General features: G+C 44.6%; 1 protein-coding gene across 2 annotated transcripts in view; it reads left to right on the forward strand.

The window, feature by feature from the left end:
• The first annotated feature begins 1,068 nt into the window (after window positions 1–1,068).
• The window catches only part of TBC1D32 (TBC1 domain family member 32), a 66,993-nt gene continuing 46,075 nt past the window's right edge, over window positions 1,069–21,986 (forward strand). Inside the window, exons 1-13 of one of the 2 annotated variants that reach the window (XM_075853237.1) lie at window positions 1,103–1,124; window positions 1,234–1,306; window positions 4,172–4,366; window positions 5,791–5,952; window positions 8,629–8,806; window positions 9,809–9,880; window positions 12,686–12,811; window positions 13,151–13,229; window positions 14,608–14,705; window positions 14,787–14,848; window positions 15,863–15,998; window positions 17,129–17,188; window positions 21,547–21,643. In XM_075853237.1, coding sequence (XP_075709352.1) covers window positions 4,203–4,366; window positions 5,791–5,952; window positions 8,629–8,806; window positions 9,809–9,880; window positions 12,686–12,811; window positions 13,151–13,229; window positions 14,608–14,705; window positions 14,787–14,848; window positions 15,863–15,998; window positions 17,129–17,188; window positions 21,547–21,643 — 1,234 coding nt within the window. In that variant the 5' untranslated portion in view covers window positions 1,103–1,124; window positions 1,234–1,306; window positions 4,172–4,202. Of the gene's footprint in view, window positions 1,307–4,171; window positions 4,367–5,790; window positions 5,953–8,628; window positions 8,807–9,808; window positions 9,881–12,685; window positions 12,812–13,150; window positions 13,230–14,607; window positions 14,706–14,786; window positions 14,849–15,862; window positions 15,999–17,128; window positions 17,189–21,546; window positions 21,644–21,986 lie in introns of both variants that reach the window. The other variant, XM_075853236.1, reaches the window with a different exon arrangement.

Here is a 21,986-nt window from a genome sequence, read left to right on the forward strand (position 1 = left end):
GCTTCCGTAACTGCCATTCACTACTATGGGAGTTACGGAAATAGCGTAGCTCAGCGAGCTACGCTGTTTCCGTAATTCATGATCGGAAATCGCACGCTTCAGGCACAACAAAGAGCAGTAGAAATGGGGTTTAGGGGGCCCCATTCTAGAGATAGTTGCAGGTCCCAGAGGTGGGACCGGCATCTAGCTAACATTTATGACATATCCTGTGGATATGTCATAAACGTCTCTGATAGGAAAACCAAGGAGGAGTTACATATAATATGTGTGTATGATATGTGTATGATACACACATATTATATGTACCTCCTCATTTCTCAGAATCCTACCCAAAAATTTAGGTCACTTTGACCACAAAATAAAATAAATAAATCAGACCCTGGAGATAATATTCTATGGCAGTGTGCTGCCTTTGTATAAATGTACCTCCTCCGCTTCTGCCTGTTATACTCCCTCCGGGCGCCAGTTTACTGTGTCCTGATGCTGCCCAGCGTACACGACGTCATGACGCTGACAGCGTCAGCGACAGTACGCGTGCCAGGACTCAGGTAGAGAGTCATAGAATCAGCATGGAGGAGCGCCGCGCCACCGGATCAGTGATAATATCCCGCCGCCAGCCATGGTTGTCTCATGAAGACAACTTCTTTCCATATGCTCTATTAGGTAACATGGATGCCATGGGGTGGGGGGGTCTCCTGCCTGGTAACCCCTAAATTAGCCAGAGCAGAGGGGCACTCTGAACATCTCTTGCTCTAGCAAACCCAGCCTGTTCATTTTTTTTACATGTTCACCAATCCTGCTTTATTATAAAAAGTTGTAATAAGAAAACCCCTTTAACTTTAATAATATTTCTTTATCTGTAAAAGCTTATTTTTTTTTTGAATAACCCCTTGCTTAAAACTTTGTAAAAAATATATAAAAAAATAAAATAAGTACCTTGCATAATGTAACTCAAAAAGAGGTTTAAACATACAAGAAATCACTGCTGAGTCAAAATTCCCTGGTGATTAAAGGGTTAAGTGGAAAAAAAGCGAAGCAAGCAAGATAAGTTTGTCTCTGAAAGGCTTCCGTAGTGCTGGCGATCAGACATGGAGCTCTTAGAAACGTCTGGAGATGTCAGCCTTGTAACTAAGCTACAGATTGTTTGACTTTCTAAGTATCCTTGGAATGCTATTCAGAGACTGATTGCATTAGTTTACACGCCCATAGCTTTTCTCCTCTCTTTTTGTGTAGCTCCTGGTTGGATGTAATGTGATCCAGATAACAGTCAACCATCGCTAAGGAGACAGGGCGACAAGTGACCGCAGTGAGTGCTTCCATAATAATGTTATTTATTGGTTTATTTTGAAGAAAAATTGTTGTAGCTTTAAATGGGAGCTCGTGGAGCAGAATTATGAGACACATTTAAACAGGTACATCCTGCTATTTTGGGATTAGTCCCAATAAATGGGATCATTTCCTGAAAGGCCATGGCCATATTTCTGAACAGTGCCATGCTTTTCATTGATGAGTGTTGGACGTGCTGTAATTCAGATTTAGTGTGTGACATATACGTAAACTTAATGAGGGTTAATTTCCTTTCACTATGACGCCGTTTCAGCCGAAGATAAAGTACTTCCCTTTAGGCATGTAAACAGTAGAAGTGACGCTGTAGTGTTACTATAGTAACACCCGGTGACTCCAGACTCTGCCGTATATGACGTGTGGAGCACTTGACCATTTGTTAGCACGAAAATGTGAATGATAAATAAGCGCTGGGAACATTTCCTTACAGTTTGTTTACATTTAACAATGTCACAAAAACTTCAGCAACAAAATTATGTAAAAAAAAACGTTGACTGCACTTTTAATATAGATGAAAACAAAAGGGTATAGTGACATATACTGGCCAAAATATATGCCAAAATAATCTCTGAATGTTATGCAGTTCCCAAGCTTTAGAACAGTGAACAGCGGGTATATGCTCTGCAGCCCGCAGAACAGTGAACAGCGGGTATATGCTCTGCAGCCCGCAGAACAGTGAACAGCGGGTATATGCTCTGCAGCCCAGAATAACAAATTTAGGATATATATGCTCTACATCTTCTATACGCTCTTACCCTGAGGCTGGGTTCACACGAGCGTGTGCTTTTTGCGCACGCAAAAAACACTGCGTTTTGCCTGCGCAAAAGGCACTTAACAGCTCCGTGTGGCCTCAGCATATAATGTGCGGCTGCGTGATTTTCCGCAGCCGCCATCATTATGACACTCTGTTTGGATGTTTGTAAACAGAAAAGCACGTGGTGCTTTTCTGTTTTCATTCATCCTTTTCACAGCTGTTGCGCAAATCACGTGCATCCCACGGAAGTGCTTCCGTGTGGCATGCGTGGTTTTCATGCACCCATTGACTTCAATGGGTGCGTGATGCGCAAAAAACGCCCAAAGAACGGACATGTCGGGACTTTTTTTCAGCGGACTCGCGCTGAGTAAAAATCACGCACATGTCTGCACGGCCCCATAGACTAATATAGGTCCGTGCGACGCGTGTGAAAATCATGCGCGTTGCACGGATGTATATCTTGTTCGTTTGAATAAGCCTTCAGGCTGGATTCACATGAGCAATATCGGTCCGTAAAGGATGGAACGTATTTCGGCCGCAAGTCCCGGACCGAACACACTGTAGGGAGCCGGGCTCCTAGCATCATAGGCAGGGACTCCTAGCGTCGTACATAACTATGATGCTAGGAGCCCGGCTCCCTACAGTGTGTTCGGTCCGGGACTTGCGGCCGAAATACGTTTCGTTCTTTATGGACCGAATATGCTCGTGTGAATCCAGCCTAAGGCCTGATTTACACGAGCGTGTGCGTTTTGCGCGCGCAAAAAACGCTGCATTTTGCGTGCGCAAAAGGCACTTGACAGCTCCGTGTGTCATCCGTGTATGATGCGCGGCTGCGTGATTTTCGCGCAGCCGCCATCATAGAGATGAGGCTAGTCGACGTCAGTCACTGTCCATGGTGCTGAAAGAGTTAACTGATCGGCAGTAACGCTTTCAGCACCCTCGACAGTGCATTCCGATCACCATATCGAGTAACCTGTTTAAAAAAAAAAGAGGTTCGTACTTACCGAGAACTTCACGGCCGTTGCCTTGGTGACGCGTCCTTGGTGACGCGCCTCTCTTGACATCTGGCCCCACCTCCCTGGATGACGCGGCTGTCCATGTGACCGCTGCAGCCTGTGCTAGGCTTGTGATTGGCTGCAGCTGTCACTTGGACTGAATTGTCATCCCGGGAGGTCAGACTGGAGGAAGAAGCCGGGAGTTCTCGTTAAGTCAGAACTTTTTTTTTATTTACACGTTCACGTATATTGTAATCGGAAGTCACTGTCCAGGGTGCTGAACCAGTTTAACTCTTTCAGCACCCTGCACAGTGACTGTCTCCTGCCGGGTTCGGTCAAAACGAGTTCGGCCGAACCCGGTAAAGTTCGTTTCGCTCATGTCTAAGACACTCCGTTCGGATGTTTGTAAACAGAAAAGCACGTGGTTCTTTTCTGTTTACATTCAGTTTGACAGCTCTTGCGCGAATCACGCAGTTCGCACGGAAGTGCTTCCGTGCGGCATGCGTGGTTTTCACGCACCCATTGACTTCAATGGGTGCGTGATGCGCGAAAAACGCACGATTATAGAACATGTCGTGAGTTTTACGCAACGCACTCGTGCTGCGCAAAATTCACGCATCGTCTGCACTGCCCCATAGAGTAATATAGGTGCATACGACACGCGTGAAAAGCACGCGCGTCGCACGCGCGTATATTACGCTCGTGTAAATGAGGCCTAAGGCCTCATTTACACGGCAGTATTTTGCTCCATTATGTGCAAGTGAAAACCAGGAGTGGAACCTACGCAGAAAAAAACTATTATGGAAAGATTTGTACTTTTTCCGTGTTCTGGAACCACTCCTGGTTTTGGCTTACAAATACTGACAAAAATACTTCCTTTTGATTGAGACCTAAAGCTTGCTATACACATGCAACCGCTATTTCTCCTGACTCCACCATAAACATGCATGCTGGGCCAAGCGTGCCTGTTTTTTTCAATGGGGAGAGTGAATTCACCTGCTGCCAGACACCTCCTATCATGTTTGGCTGAATTTGCAAATAATGGTCTAATTTTTAGATTTATCCATTTAATCTACAGTTGTTGCCATTATTTGTGGCAGAAGACTTGGATGTATATGATGGCGAGTTTTTCAGCTGAGGATGAGGTCTCCCTCCAGTCAATGGTTAGACAATTACTACAGAGTGTAAAAGAGAAGCTAGCCAGTGCACCGTCGGCTGAATGTGCAGAGGAGATCCTTCTTCATCTCGAGGAGACTGATGAACATTTTCACAAGTAATAAATACTGGTGTCGGGGCTATGTATACTTTTACTTAGGCCTTATTCACACGAACGTGTTTTACATCCGTGAAAATCACGCGCGTCGCATGGACCTATGTTAGTGAATGGGGCCGTTCAGACTGTCCATGATTTTCACGCAGCGTATGTCCGCTGCGTAAAACTCACGACATGTCCTATACTTACCGTTTTTCGCACATCACGCACCCGTTGAAGTCAATGGGTGCGTGATAATCACGCACGGCACACAGAAGCACTTTCGTGTGTCGCGCAACAGTAGATAAAGAAATGAAGGAAAAAATAAAAGCACTTCCTTCATTTATTTTTCTAAACTTCAAAACCGCGTGTTATAAGCATGGCATATACGTGAAAATCACGCAGCCAACACTGATGACAACGCGCACAAAAGCACACGCTCGTGTGAATCCGGCCTTATAAATATTGATTTGTTGCCTGTGTGATTTATTGTACAGATGTAGCAATCTTTAACTTGACACGTAACGCAATAAATACACTGTGGTATGAAATTTTAACTTGAGTTTCGTTTTTTAACTTTTTAGCGTTTTTTTTGCAAGCCTCATTCAGATAAATAGCGCAGTCGGAGACATTTCTGCAACAAATCTGCTGCATGTAAGCCCTAATACCACATGTTGGCACAGTTTTTGGTCAAATGGCGGCAACTGTGTGTCCTTACCCTCAGATTCTAAGGGTCATTTTACAAAGCCATGTAATGGGCCGTGAAAACGAGCACCGATCGACAAGAGAGTTCGTCGATACACAGGGAGATCTGCTGCCGACTGGCGACTATTTTATTGGCTGATTAAACGAGCTGATCAGTCGATTAAGCAAACTTTTGCTTATTTATCGGCTGATCGTTGCCCTGTTTACACAGGGAAATGATCGGGATTGAGCGTTCGTATTGTTGAGGAAGTCATGGCTCAAAATATATTAGACTGAAATTTTAGACGAGTGTTCCAACAGACACTCACTCTGGGAATTTATCCAGATCATAGGTTATATCGATATATATCGGAGAGAAGTAAGAGACACAGACATTGCTAGACTTGTTCAGCCAGACTGCTACAAGGTTACAGAAGAAACATTCAGAAAATATATATGTTTCTGAAAAAGGGGAGGAGGAGGAGGTCGCTGCAGATGGAATAGAAATTACCTCTATGAATGATTCGGCATCCTGATTGATAATTCATAATCTAATTTAATACAGAGAATATAAGCAAATTCACCATCCATCACAGTATGAACGATTGTTTGCACCATCATTGGCCCGTGTAAAAGGGCCTTTACTTCATTCCGTTTACAGGTTTCCCTAGACTGTATTGAATTTGATTTGCCTGATGCCATTTTTTATTTGATATATTATTACAAGTTCCTGTATTTAAGAATGTCTGCCTTTTTTACAGCTATGAGCTAGTGAAGTACTTAAGACATTACATCAAGAGCTCCCTGGGATCAGTGATTGATGATGAAACGGAGATATGTACATTCGCACAGACTCAAGGAGAGGGATCTGGCTATGACACGCTTGTACAACGTGTTACCAAACGGACTCGAGAATCCAAGGAGTGAGTCTTTGCATTACTGTGATCTGCGAGTCTCTGTATTGTATACAGTAGGAATGACAAAACTTTTTGCCAGAGTGTGCCCAAATAGGCAATCCTCTTTCTGGGAGTTTCTTCAGTGCTAATGTCAGCACTTTTAATGTAAGAGGACTAGTGCCCGACATAATGGATGCACAAGCTCGTCCCAAATACACATACATGGTGCTAACAAAAAAATTCTGTGTTTTCTCCTGTTGGTGATCTTTATCTGTATTTAAAATTTACAGCTACACAATTTGGAAATATATCACAGCTGTCTGAACGTGACCTTCACATACAACAAACCCCACCATGCACCAGTTGTGGATATTTTATTTTGGTGTTCTTCAAAAAAATGAGATGGGGTACCTGCACACATAGCGGATTTGTTGTGGATTTTTCCTTAACAAATCTGCAGCGTATCCACAGCAAAAATCAGTGCAGATTATGCCGCAGATTTCATCCCTTCAAACATTGAAAATGATTAAATCGACTGTGAATAGCCACAACAAGCTCTGATTTCCATGCAGAAAATGTTCTGCAGCATGTGGATGATATTTTTTAGAATCTCATCCACATGGCTAGTACAGTAATCCACTGCAGATTTTCCACACGGAAGATCTGTAGCATTTCCGCCTCGTGTGGACCCAGCCTTACAGTTTTCACACTGGCCACTAGAGCAGTTACAATAAGCTTTGCTGTATGTAATGATTAGGAGAATCATTTGATTATCATTAAAGAGTTGGCAAGTTAATGACAGCTTTATTGTGTTACTGGAGGCATAGATAAGGGTCCTCTTACACGGCCTGACGTGGGCTGGGTAAACGAGTGTCAATCGAGACAGCTCGTTGATCGGCGCTCGTTTTCTCCTTTCACAAGGAGCTAGTATGGGGAAGAGCGCTTGTTACTCCAATCGCTCGTCCCCATACATTTCTATCATGTCGGCAGCACGTCTCCCTGTTATGTGCTGCCAATAATGAAAATATTTTCGGCTGTATAAACGATACAATCAGCCGATGAACGAGCGTTCTCAGAGAGATCGCTTGCCTGATAATTTGCAGTGTAAAAGGGCTTTAAGGCCGGATAGCAATACTATACACACATAGATAAGGCTCTGTATGCATTCCCTCTGGTCTCTGCAGGAGAGACTGTACTCCACACTTTCTGGAGACCGTAAAAAGCTTTTTGGGACTTCTCTGAAATCCTACTCCCATTCATTTCAGCTGGCATAAAGCACACACACATCCAGCTGTACTGTCTATACATAAAGTGCAGGAAGGGAGTGCTTGGGTCTCTAATATGGCCGCCCCAGGGAAGATTTTATAAATAAAAAATTAACACTTTACTTATTTATGAACTTAAAGATAATGAATGAGGCTAAAATGAAATTCATGAGAAATTCTGTAAGAATACATCTACATGACATCGAATAACATTTCATTATAGCCGTAACAACCTGTAAAAACAATTAACCAACTTCTGTATTTTATTCAACCGAGAAAAAATATTTATTATGTTATCCATATATACATATAGGTACATATAAATAATATGTAAATGTGTATGTACTGTAGCTTCAGAACCTTTCTAAAAAGGAAAAAGTTCATTCAGCTAAGGCTCTATTCACATTTACATTGAGAACCTGCATTGGAGCTTCTGTCAGCCTTTTTGGTATTTCTGATGACAGAAATAGCACAGTCTGCAGTGATATTCTTCATTTAAAAACCCTGAGCCCTGATAGGGCCCTTTATAGTCCGTGTCTGCTTGGATCGGTTTCAAAAAACAGATCCGTCACAGCGACATGGCTTCCATTATAAACGGAAGCCAAAACTTGCATGAACAGTGCCTTAGTAGACTGTAAGGTAAAAACATTATGAGCGCTGTAATTACGAGGGTTAAAAAATTTAAAAAAATCAGTTTGTCCTCTTTTGACAACCACTTTTTATATGCTGTTTTAGTGAGGGCTTCACCAATAAGGACTTGAATGGCGACCCCTCTCTATGTGTTAAGGTGGAGAGCTATTTGAAAGTAGAGGCTGTCACTTTGGAGGACTGCTGTCATCCAGGTGTTACACGGAAAGCCATTGATTTCAATGGGTTCCCTATAATGCTTCATTTCTCCTGCCGAGATAACATAAACAAATAGTAAGCATCTGCGTCAGGGCTCCAATCATGTGTTCCGTCTGAGCTTTCCGTCAAGGTAACCCATGAACGAAACCCTAACTGAAACATACGGAAACCATAGGTTTCCATTTGCATTACCATTGATTTCAATGGTGACGGATCCGCTTGTCACCGTTTTTTGACTGAATCAATACCGTACTTGACTGCGCTATTCATTCCGTCAAAACGACGGAACACTTACACAATGGTGACAAACGGAAACCATTTGCACCGGATCCGTCACCATTGAATTCAATGATTGTCAGGGTTCGTTCATGGGTTCCCCTGACGGAAAACTCATGACGCAGATGTGAACGAAGCCTTACCTGGCAATAACAGATAATCATTGGGGTCTCAACAGCAGGGGCTGCTCAAAGCAGAGCCTGATGGTCCAGGATTCCTGAAAACAAATTATTTGGCAAAATAGTCCCAATACCCGGTTAGCATGAACACATCAGCTACTGGTTTGCATTAATAATATCTTGATTTTTTACTAAAGGTACACGGAAATGATGCTGTCACTGAAGAATCTAATGATGGCTGTAGTGGAGACTCTTCTCAATAAGTTTGAAGAGGATCAGGCCAAAAACCGAGAAATGCAGAGGAAAGCCTTTCATGAGCAGCACAGCAGCAGATACACTGATAACTGCTCTGACAGCGATTCATCCTTCAATCAGGTACTGTCGATTTTATATTACTTTTCATTCATTGTGCCCTTTCCAACTTCTGGCTGACATAGCCATGCGCATTAGACCCCTTGCACACCACTTTTTCATTTATTTATGTATTTTGCATACTTTTGAAAGCATTTTGTTAACTTAAGAAAAACATATTCAAACATATACGAAAGTGACCAATTATTTTCCATGAGTGCAACACATGCCAAAGTGTGTCATTTTGGCATACGTTTTTGTCCTAAAAATCAGACTTTTTTTATTTTATTTTGCATAGCAGGAAAACAAAACTTGTCTTAGGACAGACCCCTTTAACTTATATATGGCCCTTTAGTACGCAAGGGGCTGTAGTTTTAGACTCTCTGTTGGCCTACTTATTTAGGCTTGTTTTTCTGTCACTTTCACACTTCTTGTAGCACCTTACAGAAACTAGCTGTGGGGATGGGAAAAGCATTCAATAATTTTCAGATGACACTAAATACTGCATAAGATTTAGGAGAATTCTTTGCCCATGCTCATAGAGAACATCTTTGAGTAGGCTGCAGTCCGTTTAACTCCCTAGTGTAAAAGACAAACTATGTCCGTTCTCTGCAGTCTTGGGCAGTTCTGATGAGATCCTTCAGAACCTCGGTTGGAAAACATAGGGGAAAGTGTAGCTTTAGTTTAGTAATTTGCATGTGTATAATGATCAGGGGGGATGATTGAAAGTTAGGGCCGGAGAGCAAATAGGAAAAACATCTACCGGCCACATGGGGATAACATATAAACTCCATGCAGATGATGTCCTTGGTCAGATTTGGCACTGAAATCAAAGTAACATCCAATGTAGTTTCCTAATATAATAGCCCAGGTACCCCCTTAGCACACATACAAATATATCACACAACCATAGTCCAATGATGAGGATGGTCCAATGTCCAAGATGGGCTCCAAATACCCCTGAATACACGATTATGAAGAACCTCGCCTCTACTACAATTCATGTACAATATTTGTTTTTTCCAGAGTTATACATTCATGAATCAGGAACAGTTACAACTAATTGCTGAGCAGCTGGATCCAAGTCAGCCTGAGGAGGTACCGGATATTAGTGATTCTTATTATTGGAGATATTACCTGTCAGGTCATTGTGAGAGTGGGATTTGTCAAATGATATCTTATTTATCCCAAATATATAGTTGTATAGGGACTGGACTGCACAGGGCAAAGGGGGTTTTAGGAATATCTGTTGCGGTCTTGTTCTCCTTTGTGTGGAAGCACTTATGTTGTATGCATGCCCTGCTACGTCTGTACGCTACCCCCCCCCCCCCCCCCGTAAGGCTTGATACAAGGAGGCTGAATTGGAACAGAGTGGGGCAGATTTACTACGGTGCCTGGGTCTAGAAAGTGTTAAAAAATTCAACAAACTGGAGCACTTTGGCGCAATTTTGATGTCTGCACTTCACTAGACACTTTTTAAAAGTGTTCTGTAAAGGGGGCATGGCTTAGCAGGAAAGGGCATGACCTGCTAGAAAGAGAGCGACAATGTGAGCCAAAAATGCACCAAAAAACTGGCACAAAATTTTCACGCAGCTTAATCCAAAGTGTCTTAACTGGTCATGCACAATGCACAAAAATGACCATGCAGCATGCACCACTGTGATAAATGTGGTGAATTATGTGCCTTCCTGGTCTAAGTTCGCACTGTTTAACGATTAGCCAGCATTAGTAAATGTGGGCACACTTGCCCACATCTACTAATATTACAAGCAGGGACAGCCTTAGCGGTGTGCGACCTGTGCCATTGCACAGGGCGCATAAATCCAGCAGGTGGAAGGGGGCGCTAAGCTGGATCCCTTCCCCTGCTTGTTTCAGAAGCGCCTGGGCCCGGCGACTCAGCAGCTGCCTTTCCGCCCGGGTGTGTCTTCACTCAGTGGTGTTGCTACCGCTGTGGTGACACCGGGCATGAGGGCGCCCGTGCCGCCCATTGGGATGTACCCCCCCATTGCCGGCCCAGCTGCTGCGGCTGCTACAGCGTTAGTTATGCCACTATAGCAGAACAGGGAGGTATCTCCCTGCTCTGCTATCCACTAGTGCCACTGTAGCTCCCTGAAGGAGCGGAATTCCCATGTGGCCGGGGATTCCGCTCCTGAATGGAGCACTTGATATCTCTGTCCATATATGGACCGTGACATCAGGGGCAACTCCTGAAGCGGAATCCCCACCCACAGTGTTGCTGACTCTGTGACCGGCGATTCCACTCCAGGAGAAGCCCTTGATGTCACTATCCATAAATGGACACAGATGACTGGGGTTTCTCTTGGAGTTACAGTGGCGCTATCTACCGGAAGGGGGAAGCTATCTACAAGGGGGCTGTGTGGCACTACCTACAAGGGGGCTGTGTGGCACTACCTACAAGGGGGCTGTGTGGCACTACCTACAAGGGGGCTGTGTGGCACTACCTACAAGGGGGCTGTGTGGCACTACCTACAATGGGGCTGTGTGGCACTACCTACAAGGGGGCTGTGTGGCACTATCTATAGGGGGAATCGGTGAGTGGAGGGCTGACGGTAATTTTGTGGTGAGTGCTGGGCTGATGGTCATTTTACTGTGAGTGGCGGGCTGATGGTCATTTTACTGTGAGTGGTGGGCTGATAGCCTTTAAGTGTTTTCCACCTCTCCAATTGAGAATTAGTAGGAGGCAGAAAATACCTGCGCGCCTGTTTGGAGAGCTTTTTTGCCTGCGTATTTTGCATTAGCTTCAACAGCTTAAAAAAAACGCATAAAAAGGTCAAACAACACATTCAAAATTTGCTTCAAAATTCCTGAAGGAATTTTGCGGCAAATTTTTTTTATCTTACAAAAAATGCTGTGTGAACATACCCTACGAGTGTAGTGCTTGTTTTTAGCCTTTTTCTGTCTTTCTCAAAACCATTTTTGGTAGGGGTGCCCTGAGGAAATTTTATTTTTCCAGTGGTGCCTCGAGTCCGAAAACGTTGGGAAACTCTGTACTAGGCTACAGGATCACGCCGGCCTATGCAAGGATCCCGTCGTAGAGCAGCTCAGTTCGTCGTGGGAACGGAGCCTAGGTGAGTAAAAAAAAATTTTGGTTGGGGATACTGTCTACAAGGGGGAGGTGGGGGGCTTTATGACACTGACTACAAGGCGGAGGTGGGGGGGCTGTAAGGCACTGTCTACGAGGCGGAGGTGGGGAGCTGTATGGCACTATCTACAAGCAGGACGTGGGGGATTATGGTACTGTCTACAGAGAGGCTGTATGGCTCAATCTACAGGGGGGCACTATCTATAAGGGGGGCTGTGTGTGGCAGCCAGGGGAGGAGGGCATTATACTGTGTGAGGGCCACTAAGCGGACATTATACTGTGTAGGGGTAATACAGGGGGCAATATACTGTGTGTGGCACTTAGGGGGCATACTACTGTGTGGGCACAATTAGAGGACAAAATACTGTGTCCTTGAAGGTCTTAGAATATATTATTATTATACTGTATGGGGGGGGACTAAGGGGGCATTATACTGTGTGGGGTCACTATATAGGGAATTCTACTGTGTGGGTGTATTATACTTTTTTAATGGGGCATATTTTTTATGATGGGGCAGGGCGCCGAAAGATAATTTTGCCTGGGGCGCCATATATCCTAAGGCCGGCCCTGATTACAAGATGGAACCCATTTGGCAAACTCACGTTGATATTAAAATGCACATTATTGAGCTATTTTTAATGTTTTTCAACTGTTTGCATGTAAGTTAGCCCGCATGCAAGCACATTGGCTACATGACTACTGGGATCTTCCAGCTCTGCTTAAGAAATTGTTTGAATTCTGTCATTGAAGTCTTAAGAAGTTTTTATAATTGTTCAATACTTATTGCTCTCTTTGTAAAGGTGCGGAAAGAGGCCATGCAAACATTGTGTTCTGCTCCCCCATCAGACGTTCTCAATTGTGAATGCTGGAAAGTACTTCATAAAAATCTTACATTGGCGCTGGCTGATCCGGACTCCACATTCACAGTAAGATTGTTAAAAACAGATTGAAAGAAATGTGCACCTTTCATAGAGTTATCTCAGATGGCATCAGGGAAATCTCTTGAGTACAGTACCCCTTTACTCATAGATTTCCGTATCTCTGAGCAATGCCGCTGGGCTCTCCATTGACTTCAACAGAACCCTCAAAACATAAAAGGGCAGCAGCACCCTCTCTTCTGGTGGTTGATTGGGGTCCCCTCACCGATGCTACACATTGAATGCACATATATTGAATGCACACATTTCCCTTCAGGTTGATCTTTTGTCATTTAAAATAACTGCGTTCTATTGTAACAAAAAGAATAAATCTTTGATTATTTATAGGAAAGAATTTTACGCTTTTATGCAAAAACATTTTCTTCATCTCCTTTGAATATGGCACGAGAAGTCTACACAAGCTTGGGTATGTATTTTTATTACTCTATTTGATGGCTAGTTATGCATTTAAAAACTAGCGCAGAAGACTTTGCACAACTGCATATGCAGCATTGCCTACTAGATTCCTAAGTGGACAACCCCTTGCTAGTAGCTGTTTATATCCCTGGCAATATTGCCGGGTAAAGATGGGTGCCGCTGCCGCCACTAAATATAGCGTTACATTAGGCTGAAGTTGCACAAGGCAGTCTTCCAAGGTAAAGGCAGAAAACTGTGCAATAAGAATAACCATCATATTACTAGGTCAATTTTATATTTTAAGGCATATCTAGTTTTATTTTATAACCTAATTTTATATGAAATTTACACATGTTATATGTATTACTTGCACAATGTAACAGTGCAACATTTTACTTTTTGTTTTAACCTTGTTGCTGCCGGGAAGACCTTGACACTTTTAATAAAACCTATAAATAAATAAAAGAAAAACTTGTTACATCTCTATATACCCGTATATTCTTTTCAAGTAGATACCTGGCACATTGTGAAGACGTCAGCCACCACTTTACACTCATGGGTGCCCTCATGCAATTTTGCATCAAAGCGTAAGGTTTCTTAAAAAAGACATAAATACATTCATGTTTGTGGCTAAAAATCGGACACAAGCAGAGCGAGAGACAAACGACAACAACTCATAAAAATAAATATTGAGGATGTGCAGAGTTCACACATGTCACTTAGGCTTATGAGTCGACAAATATCTGATTGGGCACAGGGGGTATTGGTGATTTAATGTGCCACTTCTCATCTTGTCACCCTTTTAGTTGAAAAAATAGTTTATTGCAAGAAAAGTGCCTGTATCACCCCCCTCCCCAAGGTCACTGGGTACAGGGGAAGAGATGACAGTAACAGGCTGTGTTCTTTCTTCCTGCTGTCACTTGCAGCTTTCTCCCTTTCACCTCTCCCTTCAAACAATATTACACCTAGAGCTTTGATCTTGGTATCATTTGAAAGCTAAAATTCTAAGCTCTAGAACACTAGAACTTAGTCTGATATTAGTCATCAGACATTCGTGTATTGTGGGTGTTCAGATGTGAGTTATAACTTATAAACGGTCTGTTTGGTGCAACTTTCTAATTTTAGTTTTAAAAATTATTTTAACTATTTTACTTTTTGAGATATGGCTGCTTTGTATCATGCGCTAAGACCTGAATCCGTCAGGTCCGCAAGACAAACGGGTTTTGTGTCATCAGGTTCTGCGTGTCTCTGAAAAGCAGGATCCACCTCTAATTGATCACATCTAAGTTATGAACTTAGATGTGATCGATAACAGGTGGATCCTGCGTCAGGTCTCTAAAGCATTATTTAGTCATATATTCACTTATTATTATTTTTTTTCTTTTTAGCCAAACACTTAGAATTGTCATTTGTTTCAAGTCATAAACCAATATTATTAAATGGCGTTGACATCAACAACCCTGAAGTTGTCCGAACACTGAAAAAGGTAAGCTTATATGCCACATTCCCTTTTTCCTTTGTTTTTGCATTTTTTAATGTAATTTACATTTCTATTTTGTTTCTCTAGATTCGCCTTTTGAATGATTACCAGAAGGAAGTCCCATCGTTCTGGATCAGACATCCTGAAAAGTAATGCGTCCAATGCTGTTCTTCTTTGTATGCAGATAAAATTATGAGAAAAAAAAATCTCTTGATTTTGGTTTCTTTATTACAGAGTTCTGTACAGTTTTGTTTACATAGTGCAGTTCTTGTAAAGTCGTTTTTCTTTTTTTTGTAGGCTATGCCAGTAGATTGTAAATAGAGGAGAGTTATAAAAGGAGGTCTTGTGCTTTTCCTCTTTCTGCATCCAATTCTAATGCATGCCAAAACTTCACTGTGTGAGAAAAGCTTTCCCTTGTTCCACAAACATGTATATCTTAGCTACCTGTATACAGGGCCGCCCTTTGGGTTGTGCAACCTGTGAGATTGCACAGGGCGAATAACTCTCCTTGGAGTTATGCGCTGGCTCCCCTCCCCTTGGGTTTCTGAAGTACCCGGGCCCGGCAACTCTGCAGCTACCTTCCGGCCCGTGCGCTTCTTCTCTACTCCACTGCTTGCTCCCTGGGCCTCCAGGCACCAAGACATTATTTATACTCTATGGGGGCACAAAAGGGGACATTATACTGTGTGGGGGGAACTAAAGGGAACTTTATACTGTGGAGGAGGGCAATAGGGGGCATTACACTGTGTAGGGGCACTAAAGAGGGCAATATACTGTGTGGGGGCACTAAAGGGGGCATTATGCTGTGGGGGCACTTGGGGGACATAATATTGTGTGGGGGCACTAATGGAGGCATAATACTGTGTGGGGCTCACTAAAGGGGACATTATACTGTGGAGGGGGAATTTAAGGGGCATTATACTGTGTGGGGGCAGTAAAGGAGGCGTTCTAATGAGTTAGGGGCATTAAAGGGGGCATTATACAGTAAGAAATGATAGTTCTAAACATGAGACACCCATCCATTACCTCAGAATTTCCTAGCAGAGTATTTGAAACTGGGGATTTCTTAAGCAGACAACCTGTTTACAGAAGAAATTTGACCCAGTATGTGATATGTGTCTATTAATGTAGAAAGACTAAGTGCAATATTTTCTTGTGTTTAGGTACATGGAAGAAATTATAGAGAGCACATTGTCTCTATTATCGGTAACTCAGGAATCAAGCTCACAAATGCTCCAGGATCCAGTTTTCTACTTGTCAATGATCGATACCAAGGCTGTGTGGTTCAAGAAATGGATGGTAATTTATGACTGCATTACTGCGTTTACCAAATCACTATATGTATATTGACTGACACCTAGAACAAGAACAAATTATCAAGTTGTGTGTTATCAAGTGCACCATTTTATATAACAAGGTAGCCTATGTGGATACGAAGGCATTCTTAGTGAACAATAACTTTATCCACTAAACGGACCCCCAACACGGATAGGGGTGCCACAAAAAAACACATTGCACGAAGGAATGAGGAAGAGTCATGGATATAAACCATGTCATCTGCCTTCCTTCCTTCTGTGAACATACCCAGAGGGGCCCAGCAGTGAAACCTGTCTGAAGCTGGCAGTGACTAACAGCCCTGTTCTGGTTGATCAGTTTCATAGTGATATCCATATTCTCAGACCTAAAGCCCAGGGCAGTCCCAATTCACCCCTGGCACCACATACACACTTTGCAGCCAACTCCCCTACTGCAACCCTCGTGATCTATGATCAATGTACAAGGAGAGCTCTTCCACCTCATACTTTAAGAACCCTGAAAGGATGAGAGCATCCACAGTATAAAACCCCTCGTAAGCTTATGGGGCTATCTATGTGGGGCACCCTCAAAAATAAACAAGAGATTGACAACTACAGATGAAGTAAAGATATATTTTCCTAAGTTCACAAAAGTGTATTCAATAAAATGACCAAAATAAATATCTTATAACTAGTATAATTTAATAATGAGTAATACAAGGGAACAGGCAGTTAGTTAAAAAGGTTGTTCAGGATAACAAAAACTTGGCTACTTTTTTCCAAAAACAACACTACACCTGTCTACTACAGTTTGTGTCTGGTATTGCAGCTAAACTTAATTGTAGTGAAAATATCTCCGCTGCAATACCACAGACAACCTGTAGTGTTGTTTTTGGAAGAAAGTAATTATGTTTTTATAATTTTGGTCAACCTCTTTAATATCTGTCATGACTTATAATGTAGAAACTTTTTTCTTCTCATTTAATACAGACAACACATATACCTATAAATGAACCACGCTGTAGTGGAAGATGTACTACTACATAATCAATCAGCTTTTCTGCTGTGGAGGCATATGTTTGCTATTTAAAAGTATATTACCTTATGCTGTCTGCTTTTCTGTTTACCCTCCAGCATGCCTATTACAGCAGGACAGTGGTGTTGCGACTTCTTGAAAAAAGATATAAATCTTTGGTGAGTATTCTCACTGCTAGTAAAACTCCAGCCCATTTGTTTCATCAGCCCTTCTAGCGGTAGACTAGGCTAGCAAAGTTCCATTAGTAGACTATAGGCTCAGGGCCGGCCTTGGGGATGTACGACCTGTGCCATTGCACAGGGCTCATGACTCCAGCAGGTGGAAGGGGGCGCTGTGCTAGCTCCCTTCCCCTGCTTATTTAAGAAGGGCCCAGCGACTCAGCAGCCACCGCCCGCCCGGGCGTTTCTTCACTTAGCGGCGTCGCTACCGCTGTAGCAGCCATAGTGGCTGCTAGCGGCGACACTGGCATGAGGGCACCCGTGCTGCCCGTCGAGCCCCCCCATGGCCGGCAGCGCCGCTAGAAGCTCCTGCTACAGCGGTAGCGATGCCACTATATTAGAGCAGGGAGGTATCTTTCTGCTCTGCTTTCTACTAGCGCCACTGTAGCTCCCTGAAGGAGCGCTTGATGTCTCTATCAATATATGGACAGTGACATCAGAGGCAATTGCTGAAGCGTAATCCCCGTCCACAGCATTGCCAACGCTGTGAGCGGGGATTCCACTACAGGAGAAGCCAGTGACGTCACTGTCCATAAATGGACACAGACGACGGGCTTCTCCTGGAGTGGAATCCCTGGTCACAACGTCGGCAACGCTGTGGATGGGAATTTCTACTTCAGGAGTTGCACCTGGTGCCACTATCCATATATGGACAGAGACATCAAGTTGAGCACCCCAGGAGTGGAATCCCCGGCCACATAGGAGTTCCGCTCCCTCAGGGAGCTACAGCAGTGGCGCTATCTACAGGAAGGGGGTGCTATCTCCAATGGGACTGTGGACTGTGTGGCACTACATACAAGGGGGCTGTGTTGCACTACCTACCAGGGGGCTGTGTTGCACTACCTACCAGGGGGCTGTGTGGCACTACCTACCAGGGGGCTGTGTGGCACTACCTACCAGGGGGCTGTGTGGCACTACCTACCAGGGGGCTGTGTGGCACTACCTACCAGGGGGCCGTGTGGCACTAGCTACCAGGGGGCCGTGTGGCACTAGCTACCAGGGGGCCGTGTGGCACTAGCTACCAGGGGGCCGTGTGGCACTAGCTACCAGGGGGCCGTGTGGCACTAGCTACCAGGGGGCCGTGTGGCACTAGCTACCAGGGGGCCGTGTGGCACTAGCTACCAGGGGGCCGTGTGGCACTAGCTACCAGGGGGCCGTGTGGCACTAGCTACCAGGGGGCCGTGTGGCACTAGCTACCAGGGGGCCGTGTGGCACTAGCTACCAGGGGGCCGTGTGGCACTAGCTAACAGGGGGCCGTGTGGCACTAGCTACCAGGGGGCCGTGTGGCACTAGCTACCAGGGGGCCGTGTTTCACTAGCTACCAGGGGGCCGTGTGGCACTAGCTACCAGGGGGCCGTGTGGCACTAGCTACCAGGGGGCCGTGTGGCACAACCTACCAGGGGGCCGTGTGGCACAACCTACCAGGGGGCCGTGTGGCACAACCTACCAGGGGGCCGTGTGGCACAACTTACCAGGGGGCCGTGTGGCACAACCTACAAGGGGGCCGTGTGGCACAACCTACAAGGGGGCCGTGTGGCACAACCTACCAGGGGGCCGGGTGGCACTACCAACAGGGGGCTGTGTGGCACTACCAACAATTAGTGGCACTAACAACAGGGGGCTGTGTGGCACTATCTATAGAGGGCTGTGTGGCACTATCTATAGAGGGCTGTGTGGCACTACCTACAAGGGGGCTGTGTGGCACTATCTATAGGGGGAATCTGTGAGTGGCGGGCTGATGGTCATTACTGTGAGGGGGCTGATGATAATTTCCGTGAGTGGTGGGCTGATGCTCATTTTACAGTGAGTGGCGGGCTGATGCTCATTTTACAGTGAATGGGGGGCTGATCGTCTTCAAGTGGTTTCCACCTCAGAGCTCCAATTGAAATTAAAAGGAGGCAGAAAATACCTGTGGTGCTCGTTTGGTGCTTTTTTACCTGCATCTTTTGTATTAGCTTCAACAACTTAAAAAAATATATTTTCAAACAACGCTGCCAATTCAAAGTCTGCTTCAAAATTCCTGAAGGAAAACGCTGTGAGAACATACCCTAAGGGGAGATTCACACGAACGTTGCGTTTTTGCGCGCGCAAACAACGCAGCGTTTTGCGAGCGCAAAAACCATTTGACAGCTGCGTGTGTCATGCGTGTCTGATGCGCGGCTGCGTGATTTTCGCGCAGCCGGCATCATAGAGATGAGGCTTGTCAACGCCCGTCACTGTCCAAGGTGCTGAAAGAGCTAAATCTTTCAGCACCCTCGACAGTGAATGCCGAACACAACAGCGAAAAACCTGTAAAAAAAAAAGATAAAGTTCCTACTTACCGAGAACTTCCCGGCCGTTGCCTTGGTGACGCGTCCTTGGTGACGCGTCCTTGGTGACGCGCCTCTCTTGACATCGGGCCCCACCTCCCTGGATGACGCAGCAGTCCAAGTGACCGCTGCAGCCTGTGATTGGCTGCAGCCTGTGCTTGGCCTGTGATTGGCTGGAGCTGTCACTTGAACTGAAGTGTCATCCCGGGAGGTCGGACTGCAGGAAGGAGACAGGAGTAATCGGTAAGTTAGAACTTCGTTTTTTTTTTTACAGGTTAATGTATTTTGGGATCGCAAGTCACTGTCCATGGTGCTGAAACAGTTTAACTCTTTCAGCACCATGGACAGTGACTATCTCCTGACGTCGCGTACCGATAATTTTTTTGCCGGGATCGGCCAAAACGAGTTTGGCCGAACCCGGTGAAGTTCGGTACGCTTGTCCGGCTTCGCTCATCGCAAAGACACTCCGTTTGGATGTTCGGAAACAGAAAAGCACGTGGTGCTTTTCGGTTTTCATTCATCCTTTTCACTGCTGTTGCGCGAATCACGCTCGTCCCACGGAAGTGCTTCCGTGTGGTGCGCGTGATTTTCACGCACCCATTGACTTCAATGGGTGCGTGATGCGCGAAATACGCAGAGTTATTGAACCTGTCGCGCTTTTTGCGCAGCAGACAAACGCTGCGCAAAAAGCACGGACTGTCTGTACTGCCCCATAGACTTGTATTGGTCCATGCGTGCCGCGTGAAAACCACGCGGCCCGCACGGACCGAATACACGCTCGTGTGAATCCCCCCTAAGAGTGTAGTGCTTGTTTTTAGCCGTTTTCTGTCTTTCTCTAAACTATTTTTGGTAGGGGTGCCCTGAGGAAGTTTTTATTTTTCAAGGGGTGCCTCTAGTACGAAAAGGTCGGGAAACTCTCTACTAGGCTACAGGATCACGTCGGCCTACGCAAGGATCCCGTCGTGGGAACGGAGTCTAGGTGAGTAAAATTTTTTTTTTTTGGGGGCACTGTCTACAAGGGGGATGTGGGGGGCTGTATGGCACGATCTACAAGGAGGAGGTGGGGGATTATGGCACTGTCTACAGGGAGGCTGTATGGCACAATCTACACGGGGGCGCTATCTACAAGTGGGGCAGGCTGTGTGTGGCAGCCAGGGGAGGGTGGCATTATACTGTATGTGGGCCACTAAGCGGACATTATACTGTGTAGGGGTACTACAGAGGGCAATATACTGTGTGTGGCACTTAGGGGCATAATACTGTGTGGGCACAATTAGAGGACAAAATACTGTGTCCTTGAAGGGGTTACAATATATTATTAAATATTATTCTGTATGGGGGGCACTAAAGGGGCATTATACTGTGTGAGGACACTATATAGGGCATTATACTTTTTTATGGGGCATATTTTTCATGCTGGGGGGGGGGCACCGAAAGATAATTTCGCACAGGGCGCCATCTATCCTAAGGCCGGCCCTGTATAGGCTGCTGTATACCGAAAAGCATCTGTGAATGGTATTTTGTCAATAATATGTAGAATATATTGAATTAAAGTTCCTCTGTCATGAGTCAGAGTACTTTAAACAAGGACATGTACAACATTTCCAAAAGTGTCTATTATACAGCCCCATTAAACTGGAGGTCTGCAAAATCAATTGTGAGCTGCTGACCTCCTGATCTTGCGCTGAATGCTTAACACAGAATACAGTCCCATCTTTCTTCAAACATGTACGATATGATGGGTACCCATTAGATTAACTTGGTATGGGCATCTTAAAGATGATCTTGTTTAGAGTGCCTGTCTTTTATTTTACATTTTTAGACCTCCAATGGTTATAGTGTCCCTGATGCAGTTTACAGTCTGTATCAGGGACACAATAAATTCCATACGGTTTTATTACCCTAGTTGCAGATTGCAGAGAGTGTAGCAGGGAATGCATTGCTTGTGTATCTGTAAACTGGAGGTGAGGATAATCTATTGTCTTCCAGATAATTGCAGCCATTGAGCAGTGCTTCTATTATTATGAGTCATCACAGTCAGGAGCTGATGAAAACACTAAAACAGCATCCTCCCAACCATATCCTGGTAAGTATAAAACAGACAGGTAAATGTGTTTGTTTTTCTATTTTATACATATCAATTAATAGATATAACATGGTATAGATTGTTCTACTTTAAATGTATTTCCATATGCTGATAAGGGCTTGTCCAAAGGAAAAGGAATTTTATCGAACTATCAATAAAGCCACCATAGTTATTAAGGCCGAAAAAAGACATGTTCAGCCATTTATTCTACAATGTTGAGTCAGAGGAAGGTAAAACCCCCATGAGGCCAAAGGCTGTGTTCACATCAGCATTGCCCTTCCGTGGAGGTTTCCGTCAGGTTAACCCCTCAACGGAAAAGCAAGTGGAAACCTAAGCTTCCGTT

This window comes from Rhinoderma darwinii, chromosome 2, assembly GCF_050947455.1.
Source record: "Rhinoderma darwinii isolate aRhiDar2 chromosome 2, aRhiDar2.hap1, whole genome shotgun sequence".
Classification (NCBI taxonomy): domain Eukaryota; kingdom Metazoa; phylum Chordata; class Amphibia; order Anura; family Rhinodermatidae; genus Rhinoderma; species Rhinoderma darwinii.